The 14,716-nt window shown below is 35.9% G+C and overlaps 1 protein-coding gene across 1 annotated transcript in view; it reads left to right on the top strand.

Annotated features, from left to right (window-relative positions):
* Positions 1 to 6,767: 6,767 nt before the first annotated feature.
* LOC117116138 (regulating synaptic membrane exocytosis protein 2-like) overlaps positions 6,768 to 14,716 on the top strand; it is a gene marked incomplete in the record, with an annotated part of 25,815 nt that continues 17,866 nt past the window's right edge. The window contains 1 exon segment of the mRNA XM_033260117.1: positions 6,768 to 7,322. Within this exon segment, the coding sequence (XP_033116008.1) occupies positions 7,210 to 7,322 (113 nt within the window).

The following is a 14,716-nucleotide window of genomic DNA, read 5'->3' as shown; positions in this document are numbered from 1 at the left end:
ACATGGGTGGGCCTCCTGTCAGCAAATTTTCCTTGACTTGAGTGTTTAATTCAATTTGCTATGATGAAGGTGTTAAGTTGATGATAAAACACCATACACTATAAAATCTGTGTCTGTCCAGATGATGTTTTATCTTACTTTTCGATTATCAAATGTTAATTGGGGAGCTGAAATCCATGATTGATTTTAGTATCCCTATTTTTTCAAGATTTTGGGTTGATCAGGATTGGACGAATTTCTTTTTACCTAATCATATTAATTAAAAAAATTTGTACTTACTACTTGTTTTGGTTTCTTTTCAGTTGTATAATTAAAATCACTACTACTGTAATACCTTTCCAATTATGTTCATTTTGTGTTACAATAGCCTACCAAAAAAAAAGAAACAAAATAAAAAATTTTTTGAAGTTACTTTTTATTTTTTGTTTCTTTTTTGTTCATGTTTTTTGTTTATTTTTGCCAGTCTGTATGCGCTTATATTACCCTGAGAATTATATTACCCTGAGAATATATATATATATATATATATATATATATATACTGTGCAGAGTAGGTTGGAAGCAGATCATCTAGACAACAGTGCTCGATACATAAGCAGAGCAATATAAAATCAAAACAAGATGACGCTTGGTTACAGATTCAACATTTCATTGCACTACAGGCTGTTTCATGAGGTACTTCCTCAATCATCAGGTGCTAGGCTCTGAATGAGACTGCAGAATAACAATCATGCATGGTGGAACTGTTAATTGCTGTATAGATTATATTGTTATATAGTTTATTGGTAAACAGGTTAATTAGTATACTCATTATTATTCATAGAGGTGATTAAAAGCTCTGTATTGTATAGGCCTATGTATATTGGTACTGCGGTACAAATATACATAGGCCTATACAATACAGGGCTTCAGAGCTTCTGAAGGTGCCAATGGTGATTTTAAGTAAACTTTTTTTGGTCTGTTTCTGCACATGCCAGACTGAGAAAATTAAAAATTCATAATAATCGTTTTCTTTAGGATTATGCTCCTATGAAATCTCCATGTAGATGTGAAATCTAGGTTTTTTTCCACAATCAAATATAAAACGTTATCAGTGTGATTACTGAACATCACATTCTTTATAAGATGATAAATATTTTAAGGGATGTAGCTAATCACTACAACTGTGTGTGGGGTTATCGTCGTCGCTGCTGCTGTTGATTACTATTAAACTATTTTTGTTTTGTACCAATAAATTATTATTGTTGATTAATATGGAGTGAAAAAGTTACTGTTTTGTTGAGTTATAAACAAAGAATATATTATAAACAAATGATACAAAACAAGGTGCTGTTAGTACGTTAAATTTAGACAAATATGTATGTAGTCGCAGGCTATGCTGATAAACTTTCATAACCTATAGGTGGCGCTATATCATGATCTGTGATATAGATTCAATTCACAAGCAGTCAGGTATTTTGTTTACGCACAAACGTCATTACATCTACAAACATTCGATGATTTAATTTATTGTTTAAGTATAATGTGTGTTTGTTTATCTTTCAAGTTTCTATTTGAGGTTTGCCAACTTCACTGCGAAATTCCCTTTCAAATGTCACATCAGTTCATAATAGATTCCCACAAGACAGATTTTCCTTGCCCAAAATTAGACTTCAGTCTTGCCAAGTTTCCATAGTTTATGTTGGTCCTTCCATATGGAAGACATTACCAAATGATATTGTTTACCATTGCTCTTTTAATTTATTTATAAAAAAAATTCAAATTTAGTATGTAAGTTGCAAGTGAATAGTAATATATAAACCTAAACCTGGAACCTGAGCTCTATCGTATGTTTGTCGCCATAGCGCTGCCGCGAGGGTTTTCGCATTGCATTCTCCATGGGTAACACATTCTGGGGGTGAGAAGTTCTTTATTCTGTGCCCCATAATGTTTAAATGTTTGATCCACAATTTAATGTTTAGCATTAAATCAGTTGTTGTTAAATTAGGATTATCCGAGATTGATCACTTAAATTAATAGTGGGTCCAAAATACAAAAAATTGTGGGAAAATTACCAGAGGATAACCATCGAAAATTTGTCATATAGACAAATAATGAAGACACTAAAAAGAAAGAAAGAAGCTATGTTCCTGGGCGGTTTTTTGTGTTGCGTGTATTTGGCAAAAATACACATCTTCAATCGGCCAAGTAGGAGATAAGTTAATTAATCGGAAATGGTGGGCTGGGATTTCAAATAGAGTTATTATAGTGCACATAGATAATATGATGTATTTTAGACTAAGACAAAGGTATCGTAGATTCAGTGGCGTATCTAGAGGATGCGCGGGAGGTGGGGGGGGGTGCCATGGGCGAAGCCCCTGGAAGTTCTGGCGTCTATAGCCTTTTATAAGTCGTATTTAATTGATTTTAAGAAATGCAATTAAAATTTATTTCCACACTATATTTTCAAAATAGAGAGGTGGGTCCAGGTATTCCAAATAGAGGGGGCCCAGGGAGGAAATTTTACAGATGGAGTTTAGACCACCTCAGCCCCACCATGTTTGGAGCTGAGATAAGAAAATTTATGATTATGGCACCTCTATTTGGCCAGAAATAGTACCGGTACTCTCATACTTAGATTTGAATATAATTTTCTTTTTTCCACTTTCAAATTTTGAAAAAATAGGGAGGGTGGGCCACTGAAATGCTCATCATATATATTTTTTTAATCTATCCTGGTAAATCATGCCCGCTTACATATTTCGTGCAAACTAACATTCATAGGCTAAACATAATGATTTATTATCTACTGATTAGCTTGTGATATATTCGAACCATGAAGAACAAATGATAAACCATGTTCCTTCATAGATGAACTTAAAACAGTTACTCCAATTCTACCTTGCATGTACAGTTCTTTTAAAATCAATCAAGAGCTTTTTCTATTTCTCATTTTTTGAATTTTACTTTTGTGCTAGTAGTATAGCGACTACACTATTGTGTGTGGAAATACTAGGCCTACCAACATACGATCAAACAAGACTAAGGAGATAGGAAGCACACACAACATTAGTTAGCATTTTGATTTCACAAACATAAAAGGTGAGTTATTTAATTTATCATTATCATGGCAGGAGCGGATCCAGAAAATTTCTGACGGGTGTGGGGAAAATAGGTCGAACACACCCACCTTAGCCCCACCATGGGTTTTAAGGATATGCCCCTCTAGACGCTCGGAAATGGCACTCAGATGGTAAAAATGCTTTTTTAAAGCAGTCTCCTCGACAAAATTATTGACTTCCCGACTGAAGGTCTGCTCCCCCTCCCTTAGACACCCCTTTCCTCACTGGCGGCGCAAATGAATAATTATGGACCTGTAGTCTATATTATACTGGGAGTCGCAAAGCAAATTATGATCATGGCACATTTTCCCTCTTTCATGCCTTTAACTCTCTCACTTTTTTCTCCCTCTTTTTAAACTTTTTCGGCGAAACTGGAGGGGGTGGGTGAAACCGCCTTCCCACGGGATCCGCCTCTGCATGATGCATACCATGGCGAGATTACGTCCGCCAAGTAACATCGGAGTTCGTAATCTTGTGGAAATGTCGAAATAGATCCGTGTCAAAGGCTGTGTAATTATTGTTTAATACAGGTATATACAATTCGATTGGCTAACTATAATTCTTTTGAAATCAAGAAAAACAGAATCTATGTATGCAGATAATATTGAACACTAGCATATACAGGCCTTAATAATATACAAAAGGAATAAATTGTTTATAGTAGAAATTGTGCACTTTTGTGTTGGTCCGGAAATACGCACCGCACTTGCAACAGAGCACAATAGACAACATTCATGACAGTCATTCGTAATTGTTGTTCTTCTTTCCACTCACTTTGAAAAATGGGGTTTTAACTATAGAAGATTGGTGAAAAGTGGGGGGGGGGAGTGGGGGGGGGGGTGCAATTGATATGATATCCCCCTACTTTAAAAAGTGGGGGACGTGCCCCCTGTCCCCCACCGATCGCCCATGCAAAGAAGGCAAATCTGAACTGCCTGAAACGTAGCAGATGGAGCACCGGGGTTGTCGCCAGCGCCTGGTCGGTGCAGCCTGCACCGGGAGACTTCTCCCACTTCATTTTGGAAGTGTTTTTTATCGAGCACATGTGCTTTCATGTACACAGGACAAAACGGCTTAAAGTTCCATCCGAAGGACGAGGTTAGTAATGGACCTTTGCGGAGTATCATTCAATGTCTCAGCTGAGAGGTGGCTTTTAACTAGTTTACGAAATACTGACTTGCTGTTTCTTTTATTGGTGTACAGGTAGATTGAAACCAAGGCATACAAACCCATAAAACAAACGTGCTAGAAAATGAGGTGATGATGATAGATCTACATAAGCTAAGCCGTTCTTATTTTCTGTCGACTCAGGCTCAAAATGTTCTTATTTTGTTCTTATTTTTACGCACTTTTCAAACATACAAAAGATTATACAGCAGACCTACAGCAGTATGTAACTCTACTGTATTATAGAGGGGATTTACATAGTCACACCAGGGGCGGATCCAGAGTTGGTGGGGCCGAAATGTGGGGCGATCGAGACAACACTACCCAGGGGTCCGGGGCATGCCCCCGCGAAAATTTGGTATTATAGACGCCCGACAATAACCTATTAACCTCTGAGGCGCTTTGGCCCATACATTGTTTATTTCTTTTTCTTTCTTTCTTTCATTTTTTTTTTTGCATCCCAAAATAGTGGCCGGGGCATGGTCGCCCCCGATAAATCCGACCCTACACACCTACTGCACAAATACAAATAAGATTTGTTCGTTTTCTACTTAAAAAAAATAGAAGCTCATTTGACATTTTTCCTCAGCCTCAATTGTTCTTATTTTATTGTTAACTTTTAAGCAATTCAGCAATTAAAAAAAAAGTGTAGGCATGCCTAATTGCTTTTGCCTGTCTTCCAATTCATGACGCCGAGACTATCAACAAAATCAATACCGTACACCGTAATGCTGCAGGCAACAGACACATGTGGCCTGTCTCCGAACATTTCTTGCGGCCTATGGATAGAGAAGTTTCATAAAATTTATAGGGCTTTACATACTAAAAAGATACAGTAATAGGCCTATAACGATCAAGCTACGTTGAATACCATATCGAATAGAGAATAGTGTGATAATTCATTGAAGCCTATATAATAAGATGCGAATGTGCAAAACAAAAAGGAAAACCCCATAATTTACAAAATACAGAAGCCTTGCCTTAATCCCTCCCCCATGTCAACGGTGGTGGAACGTTTTTGAAAGTGGGGTCGGGGGAGAGAGAACTTCATACGGTAATAAATCCAGTATGCGAGCGAAGCGAGCATCTAGGGGACAGGGGGCTGCCAAGGGCCCCCGGTAGGGGCTACGGATATATTTGACGAAGTTCGGTGAATTGTATTAGTTAATTTTAAGCCATCAATCTACTTTAGTATTACTACTCCATAATTGTTGTATTTTCCGAACAGTCGAAGTCGAGATTGCCTCCACGATCACAATGAATTAATCATCATGGGGTGTCCTTGATATGGTATTCCCCGACGAAAGTATTACCCTTCTAGGAGCCCGCGAATGGTACTTCAATGCAGTGGCGGGTCCAGGATGTAGAAATAGAGGGGCCCAAGGAGGGACTGCAGATAGAGTGTCCACCCGCCTCAGCCCCACATAATATGATTATGGCACCTCTAGATGGCCGGAAATAGCAATTTCAGATTTAAATTTGAATATATTTTGTTTTTTGTTTTCTCCATCTTTCTAAATAATTTTGAAAAATTTAGGAGGTAGGGGCCCGTGTCGGATGGGCTCCGCCACTGTTTAATATAACATATATATAACACTATTTAATATAACATTTGAACTGTCATTTTATTTCACAAAGACTAATTTTTGTAATGTCAAGCGAAAAGGATTTCACTACAGTTTTTACAACCTATAATACATTCATTACTGTATAAATTCTGTAGTTAACCTTCAGAGAACTTTATTTTAATAAATGGCTTAATTAAGTATCCTATTGTTTTCGTTAAATTAGATGGAATCTAAATGTCGTTGTAATATACGTAATATCATTACGTTAGTTTAATGGTGCCGTACTGCAAAGCCAATCAGTTACAGCTTTACAGACGTCAATCAATATGGTACCGTACACATTGGTTGCACAACTCAAAAAGAGAACTTGTAAATGTTCGTTTGTAAATGAAAAACAAAAAAATCTATAATGATAGGTCGATTTATAAGGCGAAAAATAAACAAGGTCTCTGCACCAACAAATTATCTGTCTCTTATACACATCTAGATGTGTATAAGAGACAGCAATATAGAGCTACAAGTAGCATTCGGCATGCAATTATGGCAAACGCTTCATAATGTACCTATGATATAAACCATGATTGGTGAACGGGGTTGTGTACAGCAATTCATCCTTTGTTCGCAATTTTTACTTCTTTAGAATTTCCGGCAGACTGATTTTTTGTTCCTCTATGTTTCTCAATTGGTGAAATAAATTCGAAATAAATTTAAGACGTAAGTTACAAAAACTACCATTGTATTGCACAAAAGTATGCAGCACACCTTTTGTGAAATCGGACAAGCGCCATCTGCTACTGCTAGCCTATTATTATACCATCACATTGAATTTTATCTGTCATTGTCCTTTGTCATTTGGCGCGTGTCTTTATTTACCTGCAGTCATTATCGAACATTCCCACGCCAAGCTATGTGATTGGCCAAGCGCCTAATGAATTATTTATTTCAGATCTAAACAGGGAAGATGTTGATCGAAGATGGTGAAACGAAACTAGCTGATAAATTTTGATCAACATTATGTATTTTCGGCGTAATTAATATGCTGATGATCGGACAGATTTAAACACAATTCAGGTTTTTCATATTGCGATCAAAAATGAAGCGTTGAAGGTTTGAGAGGAGCCAGTTAAGGCCTCTGTGATTTACCAGGACTTGACATATAACCAGCGAGTCAAGGTTGTCTTGAGGTGGTTCCACCAAAAAGACACCGCTCCTCGTATTGCGTTGCGCATAATAAATATAGCGAGTGGGGGAAGAAACTGCTTGTTGCGAGGTGGATTTTTCGATCAATGAAGACTCACTAAGCTTGGTCCAACGCTGAAACGCCTGGGCCAGCAGGACTTTGCTAGTGGAAAAAATCCAAGCTCATCAACAGCGATGGATTTAGGTGAAATAGATTTAAGTCACTTGACTGAGGAGGAAAGGAAACAAATTGAGGCTGTAATGAAAAGACAGAAAGATGAAGAAGATAAAGAGGCTAAAATCAAGCGGTAAGTCTATACTTAAAGCAACAAGGAGACAGGCCCTAGTTACGCAACAACTGTGTGTGTTAAGCATGCACTGCGTAAGTAGGTTAGATACATGGAAATAATAATTGTCTCTGCTACATTATCCCACCCATCCTAAATTTTAATTCGAAATCTCTATCAAATTATAACAATTCACTGCAATATCGGAAAAGGTTTGTTATCAACATTATGGTGTCCTCTTTATTTATAGTAATAACTTATCTTATCAGCTGGACTATTTCTTTGTTTTTGTCTAACTGACATACTGTACTTGAAACTTGTTGACTAAAGGAGATACTCAACATGGATATAGCCTCCTGTAATTCTAACACCAAATAATTGTATATAATTTTTAGTCAGTATCAGTTTTTATAGAAACAAATTATAATCATGTACATTTTCTTATCCAAGGATTCTAAGCATTAAAACTAGTGAAAAAGAAGAATGGAAATTCTCTTTCTGATGTTAGACATATCTTGTCAGAATAGCATAATATTTTGTTGGTTGTCATAAAAAGAGAATATATTTCTATCAACCATTTGTATAAAACAGGAAGAATTAATGGTGGTAGGATAAGAATAGTATTCTGCTACTGTATTTTCATGGTTACACAACATTATAATTTGTATGGTTTGCTTCTGTGTTTGAAATTGTACGGAACAAAAAAAAAAAAAAAAAAGATTTAATTTTTGCAATGGGCGTGTCCAGTGTATTTTCTCTTAAAACATTAAGATACGCAAGATTTTAATTTTATGTAGGCAATTGTGTATTGTATATGTATGTCTTTTGATAAAGTGTGAAGTAGATGATTGATTAAAAATATTATCATTTACCGTACCCACCACTTATTCAAAGTTATTTTTAAATAAACCAAGGTTGGTACAGTTTCTAGAATTTGATATGGCAGGAAATAACATTTTTCTTTAGTTTGGAGTCATAAGGACATTGAAGAGGAGGTTGATATTGTATGCTTGTCTTCACATATAAATGAATGCATGAATAAAAGCCTTTTTTTAACAAGGGTATTCAAAATATGAAAGATAACCAACTCATTTATTTCTCATAGCTGATATGAAATATGAACATAAGTATGAACTCAATTTATGTATGCAATATTTATGATGCATCAATGAATATATATACATATAAAGTTAGTAATTTCTTGGATAATCTATATGTACTGTACATATCTCAATTCCTTTTTTTGTTTTGACTGTCACACTGTCATGTTTTAACATTATTTAGTATAAAACATACTCCTAATAAAGTAAGACTCGTAATTGTGATTCATACTTTAATTTGGAGTATGTTTTATACTAAGTTATCTAAAGAAAATTAAAAGGCAGCACTCTGAGATTAATTTAGATGTTATTTATTTAACACAAGCTTTCGCTGGCAGTCAATGCCAGCTTCATCAGGTGTGTGAAGTAAAAAATTGAAAACCAAATAGAAAAGAGCTTATGCATACATAAATACATAATTAGCAATAGGTTATCGAAAACTTATCAGTGAACCTACAACATTAGTTGATCAAATGCATATATATCAGTGTTTATAATGTAATCCTACAGCAGGAGTTCTTAACTGACCTTGCCCACAAGTGCGTGTTATGCGGGCTGCGAGAACAAGCCGAAAATAATTTTTGCCATTAGGCTTAGGCTTAGATTTTTAACCTTAATAATTTCGCATTCTGTTTTGCCAACTAGGCCTACATATTTCCCCACAAATTGTAGCATTTTAATCAATCAAATTTGGAAGAAATATTACAGCAAACATCAAAGAAAAAAAATATAATCCACCAACTTTCGGCCTTTCGCACAGTTGCTCACTGATGTTTCAGGTCTAAATGTCCTAGCGCGATAGCATGGTTGCACTCTGCTGCTTGTAGTGTGTAGTTCCATATATAAGGGTAACATTCTTAGGTCAAGGTACCCTGTATGACTGTCTAGCAGCTTAATATTTTCAAAAAGTTCCTAATTTGGGATGGGGAGGGGGGACACCACCTTCCCAAACCCAACCCCCGGCTAGCACCTCCTCCGCTCTGATGGCGCTGCACGCCAAAGTACACCTGTTAACCCTGGCCCTTCAAATTTATTCAATAAACAGTTTTGACCCTAGATTGCTATATAGCTGTGTACCCCTGTCCTACAGTATGCCGTGACTTACAAATCCAAAAGAAAAGATTACCACATTACAATAGCATTGTAGTTTTACACTTTTTATTTTCACATCACATAATTAATCATGTAATGGACAATAGTCCATTACAATTTTATGTCTAAGTTCCCCTTAAATATATTTTATTTTTTTTATTAACTTGTTGACTGCCAAGCCCTTTTTTCCTAGTTCCATCCCATATGCCAAGGCATAAATAAAGGGCAGCAACAAAAAAGAATCATTTCCATCAATTGTGAAACACAAACATACGTACATAGTTATTTTTAGATCATTTACTTCATTTGACAGTTAAAAACATGTGACATGCCTAAATATGGTCATGATGACATCACATCTTGACCATATTTATGCACATCATGACTATATTTGGGCATACAACAGGTTTTTGTCAAATAAAATTTGATAATGTGGACAGAGAATGTGACAGTAAATTTATTTGGTAAAGAATTTACATCATTATGAATTATTTATCACTTTATCAAATTATTAAATTTTGTTATCATGTCCCATTATATTTTCATGTCACCCCATCCGCCTCCATGCCTCATAAGGTATTTAGTATACTCAAGATGTTTCATTTCCTTCTGACAAAAATTATTATTGAAAAGTATAATTTTTTAATGAATTATTTTTAACAAAATAAAATCAATAATGCTCCTAATAATTTTGTTTTGATCAAGGAAATTCAACTTGAGAATAGTAATAGAGAGCTTTAATTACCACTTGGTATATTCTGGAATCTTAAGTGGAAGGGTTGACGTCATTTAGTAAGTAATTTCAGGACCACGTTTATTATTAGATGGTTATTGAAAATTAAAAAAGATAAGCCTGAATTATCTGTGATACAGCACATTGGTTGATTGAATGAATCCACTAAGTAAAAGATTTAGTTCCATCAAGGAGGTTCCATTAGGGTCATTGTAAAATTAATACAAAATACATATTTTTTGAATAGTTATTGACACTCAAGAATATTTGTTTGAATGTTATTACTGTAGGTCATACAACAGTATGATATATAGATAAAGAAGAAAAAAACCCCCAAACAATGGACAATATTCAGGATTGCTTTATAGCAACAGTGTGTAAAAAAAAAGAAGTAAATCCTTACCAAGCCATGGGGTTCATATGGCTGGAGCTTATTCCCAATTGCTGTAGCATGAAGCGGATGAGAGTGTGATACTCCGACTACAGTAGGTGGGATGCTAGTCCGCCACAAGTATACCCCTAGCAATTGTTGGTACCCATTGATACAGCTGGGTAGACTGAAGCAACGTGCCTTGGTGCCTTGCTCAAGGATATTATTCTCCTTGCTCAAGGACACAAGCGAAATGCACCGCTAAGGATTGAAACCCCGACCTCGAGGTTGGGAAACCAAATTATTTCCACAGTGACAAATCACTTCCACGTACACAGCAACAGTATAGTATTACCGTAATTAAAGCAAATAAATGTTCACACTATATTCCAAAATGTCAACTGACCCTCATTTACATTAACACATAAAGGAGATAAAAATACATGATAATTTACATTACGCCATTTACAGCAGGGATTCATAAATCATTCAAACATTGATCCAAAACCATATTTACATTTAGTCAGTCAGAGATAGGATGTATTTGTAGTATTGAGTGTCCTGTCCAAGCTCTATCAAATTTTATTTGACAAAAACATGTGATACGCCTAAATAGGGTCATGATAACATCACATCATGACCGTATATAGTCATATCATGACTCTGTATAATCATACAACAGCTTTTTGTAAAAAAAAAAAATTTGATAGTCTGGTCAGAGCTTTAGCTAACTTTAGTGGGGGCAGTCCATGAAGATTACAAATTTTTTTTTTTCATTGAAATTAAATTAGATTTATGTTTGTTGGGTAGAAATCTACTGTTCCTCTACAGGGCCCAGTTATGCTAAAGTTTTAAACTAAGTCATAAATGAGGCTTAAAGGGGTGGAGTTAGTTTTAGCCTGGAGAAGAAATCTTGCTGTCACAAGAATTGAACCCAGGACCTGGGATTGGAAGGCATGTTCGGGCGTCTAGAAAACAAAAAAAATTTCAGGGCATGTCCCCGGACCCTTTAGGGTAGTGTTGTCTCGATCGGCCCCACTTTCAGCCCCCTCTTTCGGCCCTACTTTCAGCCCCCTCTTTCAGCCCCCCCTTTCGGACATCTCTGGATCCTTCGCAGGTAGTGATCAGGTTCTCTTTGAACCCTTATTTTTTGAAGGTACTGTAATTCTCCTGAACGATTCTTTGTTATGGGCATGGGATCAATCTGAATTTACTTGAATTTTTAGGTGAGTTGAGTGGCCGAGTGGTACTTAAGACAGATGCGCCGCATTCTACTGCCTTAACATTGGCGCTGGTTTGAGCCACTCTTCGTCCAGAGTTTGTGTGGTAGAACCAAGTCTTCTCGGATAAGGACTTCAAATGAAGGTCTAGTGTTCAGATCTGGCTTGTTTGTATGCCTTTTAAAGGAACCCTTCCATCTTTTGGAAGAGTAGAGGGTCACCCCAAAGCTTTGGTTCATTTCAGCCCCTGTTGTTATGGAATGATGTAAACATGAAGCTACTACTGTATTTAGTGCCTCTTTACAGTGGCCTAGGTACAGCCACAGACCACACCCATAAGAAATGCAGCACATTGACGCTGTAAGTTATGGGTTATTCTGCCTTTTTCTTTACCTTTAATACAGGTAGAAAATATATACTTAAAATAGTTTTACTTTCTGACCGGACATGGACAGACCTAAACCACAGTAAATAATTCAACAGTTGGTCAAGTAAAGGATATTCAACAATTATTAATCAATTTTTAATAAATAATTAATGTTTTTGACTAATAGCATTAAGATAATCACTCACACAGTAGAACTTAATAGTTGTAAACTGACTTTCAATTGATGGGGAATGACGTCAAGAAATAAAAAACTACTCCAAAGATTCCAAGTTTGATGAATTTGCAGGCTTGAGAATTTTGTTTTGAAAACTGTGCCTCATACAGTAGGCATCTTTTCCTGGATGTCTGAAATGAGTCCTCTGCCATTTTAGTGTAATATACAGTAACAACTAAAAACCTGTTAAAAAATCTGCATTTTTACTTAACAATGAGAGAAGTATATTTATCAGCCTGGTGTGGGGCAGCGAGTAGATTCTTTGATGTACTTGGACTGTGTTTGATAGCAACAAGATACAGTATACTGTATTCACAGTGTGAAAACATGAAAAAAAGAGTTAGGGATGGAAGTTTGGTGAATATCAAGTAAGAAAACTACAATACAGTAGTTCTAAATACATATTTTTTAGTTGACATTTTTTGTGAGGTTTTGGTCCTTGAGTGTGGACCGGCTTGAGAGAGTCCTCAAATGCGTGAATCTGACACCAAATGCCAGAGGATTGGTAGGTACTCATGCTACTCCACTTCCTAAAGCTGCATCCACACCGAAGCCGAATTCGGTTTGTATGGCTAACGAAACGGGAAAAGAATATCGTATCAGTGGTAAAGAATAGAGGAGCGTACTAAGACGCGCATTGAAAACGTTCTACGAACCAAATTCGGATTCGGTGTGAATCTGCCTTAAACCTCATGTACAGAGGGGGATCCAGAATTTTTGAAACGAGGGGAGACCAATTTCACATAGGCCTAGATGTAATAATAATACTGTACAGACAAATATGTACAGTATACAATAATGGTATGATTCGTGTTCAGTACAGTATGTTACGAAATATTGTAACATTTACTGTATATGCCATTTTGTGTCTTTTCTTTAAAAAATATAAAAAGATGGCAGTGGAAAAACCGGGGCACATTCCCCTGTGCCACTCCCTTAAAATCCACCTGATATACATATATTGTCTTGCGAAAGTGATTGCCATGATGAGTAAAGACATTGATATATTATGTAAATAAAATAAATATAAAATAAAGTAAAATATCTTGATATTTATTTTAAGTGATACAGTGCAGTGCATGTGGTACTGTAGCACGTATGTCTTAATCAAATTTTCAGTTTACATTCATCCTTCATTGTCTTATAAATATAAACATCCTCCAATCTTGATTGACTGTGATGCAGAGCATCCGCATTTAAATCAGTGCTAATGAGCTTGACTTTTGAGCAGGTACTGTACTGTAAGAAGCTTCTTCCGAAGCTGATTAATCTAAAAGTATTCGTTGTTTCCATCCAAAATGCTGAATTATTACAGGTCCGGAAATTAATTAACTTTGGAATATACAGGTATACACTGTGTTATATTTTCACTTGCATATTGATTGTGTATACATTTTTCATTGCACATGTATACAGCATTCAACTAAAATACTCTGTGGCTGACGGTTAACAAGACTTCCTAATAATAATTGTATTGTTACTGTAGACATGGATTGCTCAACTGTTCTGGTTCTGGTGGCCGAAAAGGACTTATAGTGTAAGAGTATAACAGGAGGGTTAGAAATAGGGTCGAATGACAGGAAAGGTCCACCACCGCAGTTTAAGATGCGCAGCGTCAGTCATGAGCGAGCTTGCCTCAGGTCGCATAGGACCTGATACTGTAGGTAGGAAACTCATCATCACACAAGCATTGGCTTTGCGAGGAGGTACCTGTAGAGTAAGTGAAAACGACACCTCCAAGGAAGGAGGCGAGAAAATTAGGATGTTAGAGTAGTAAAAGTTAAGGTTAAGTTAAATTGAATAATTGAATTAAATCTATCAAAGAAATGCGCATTTAATAATAATTGCTAAATGTTAATACTTGTAATAATCATATACTGTACCTGTATTATCATTAATTATTTTGTTAGTAGGCCCCTTAAAACACTTATCCCACAGTACAATATTTGATGCAGAAATGTTATTTACCTTTTAATTTATAATTTATTATCACAAGTGGCATGTCAATCAATCAATCATTTAATCAATCAAATAAACATTTATTTCTTCCAAATAAAATCAACAATTAAACAATAAAAATGTTGATACATGTACTGTACATGATCTGTCTCTTATACACATCTAGATGTGTATAAGAGACAGACATCACATCATGACCGTATATAGTCATATCATGACTCTGTATAATCATACAACAGCTTTTTGTAAAAAAAAAAAAAATTTGATAGTCTGGTCAGAGCTTTAGCTAACTTTAGTGGGGGCAGTCCATGAAGATTACAATTTTTTTTTGTTTCATTG

Source organism: Anneissia japonica, unplaced genomic scaffold, assembly GCF_011630105.1.
Source record: "Anneissia japonica isolate Jap-2015-1 unplaced genomic scaffold, ASM1163010v1 scaffold287861_len940595_cov192, whole genome shotgun sequence".
Lineage (NCBI taxonomy): Eukaryota > Metazoa > Echinodermata > Crinoidea > Comatulida > Comatulidae > Anneissia > Anneissia japonica.
This window is presented reverse-complemented; position numbering and strand designations above follow the sequence as displayed.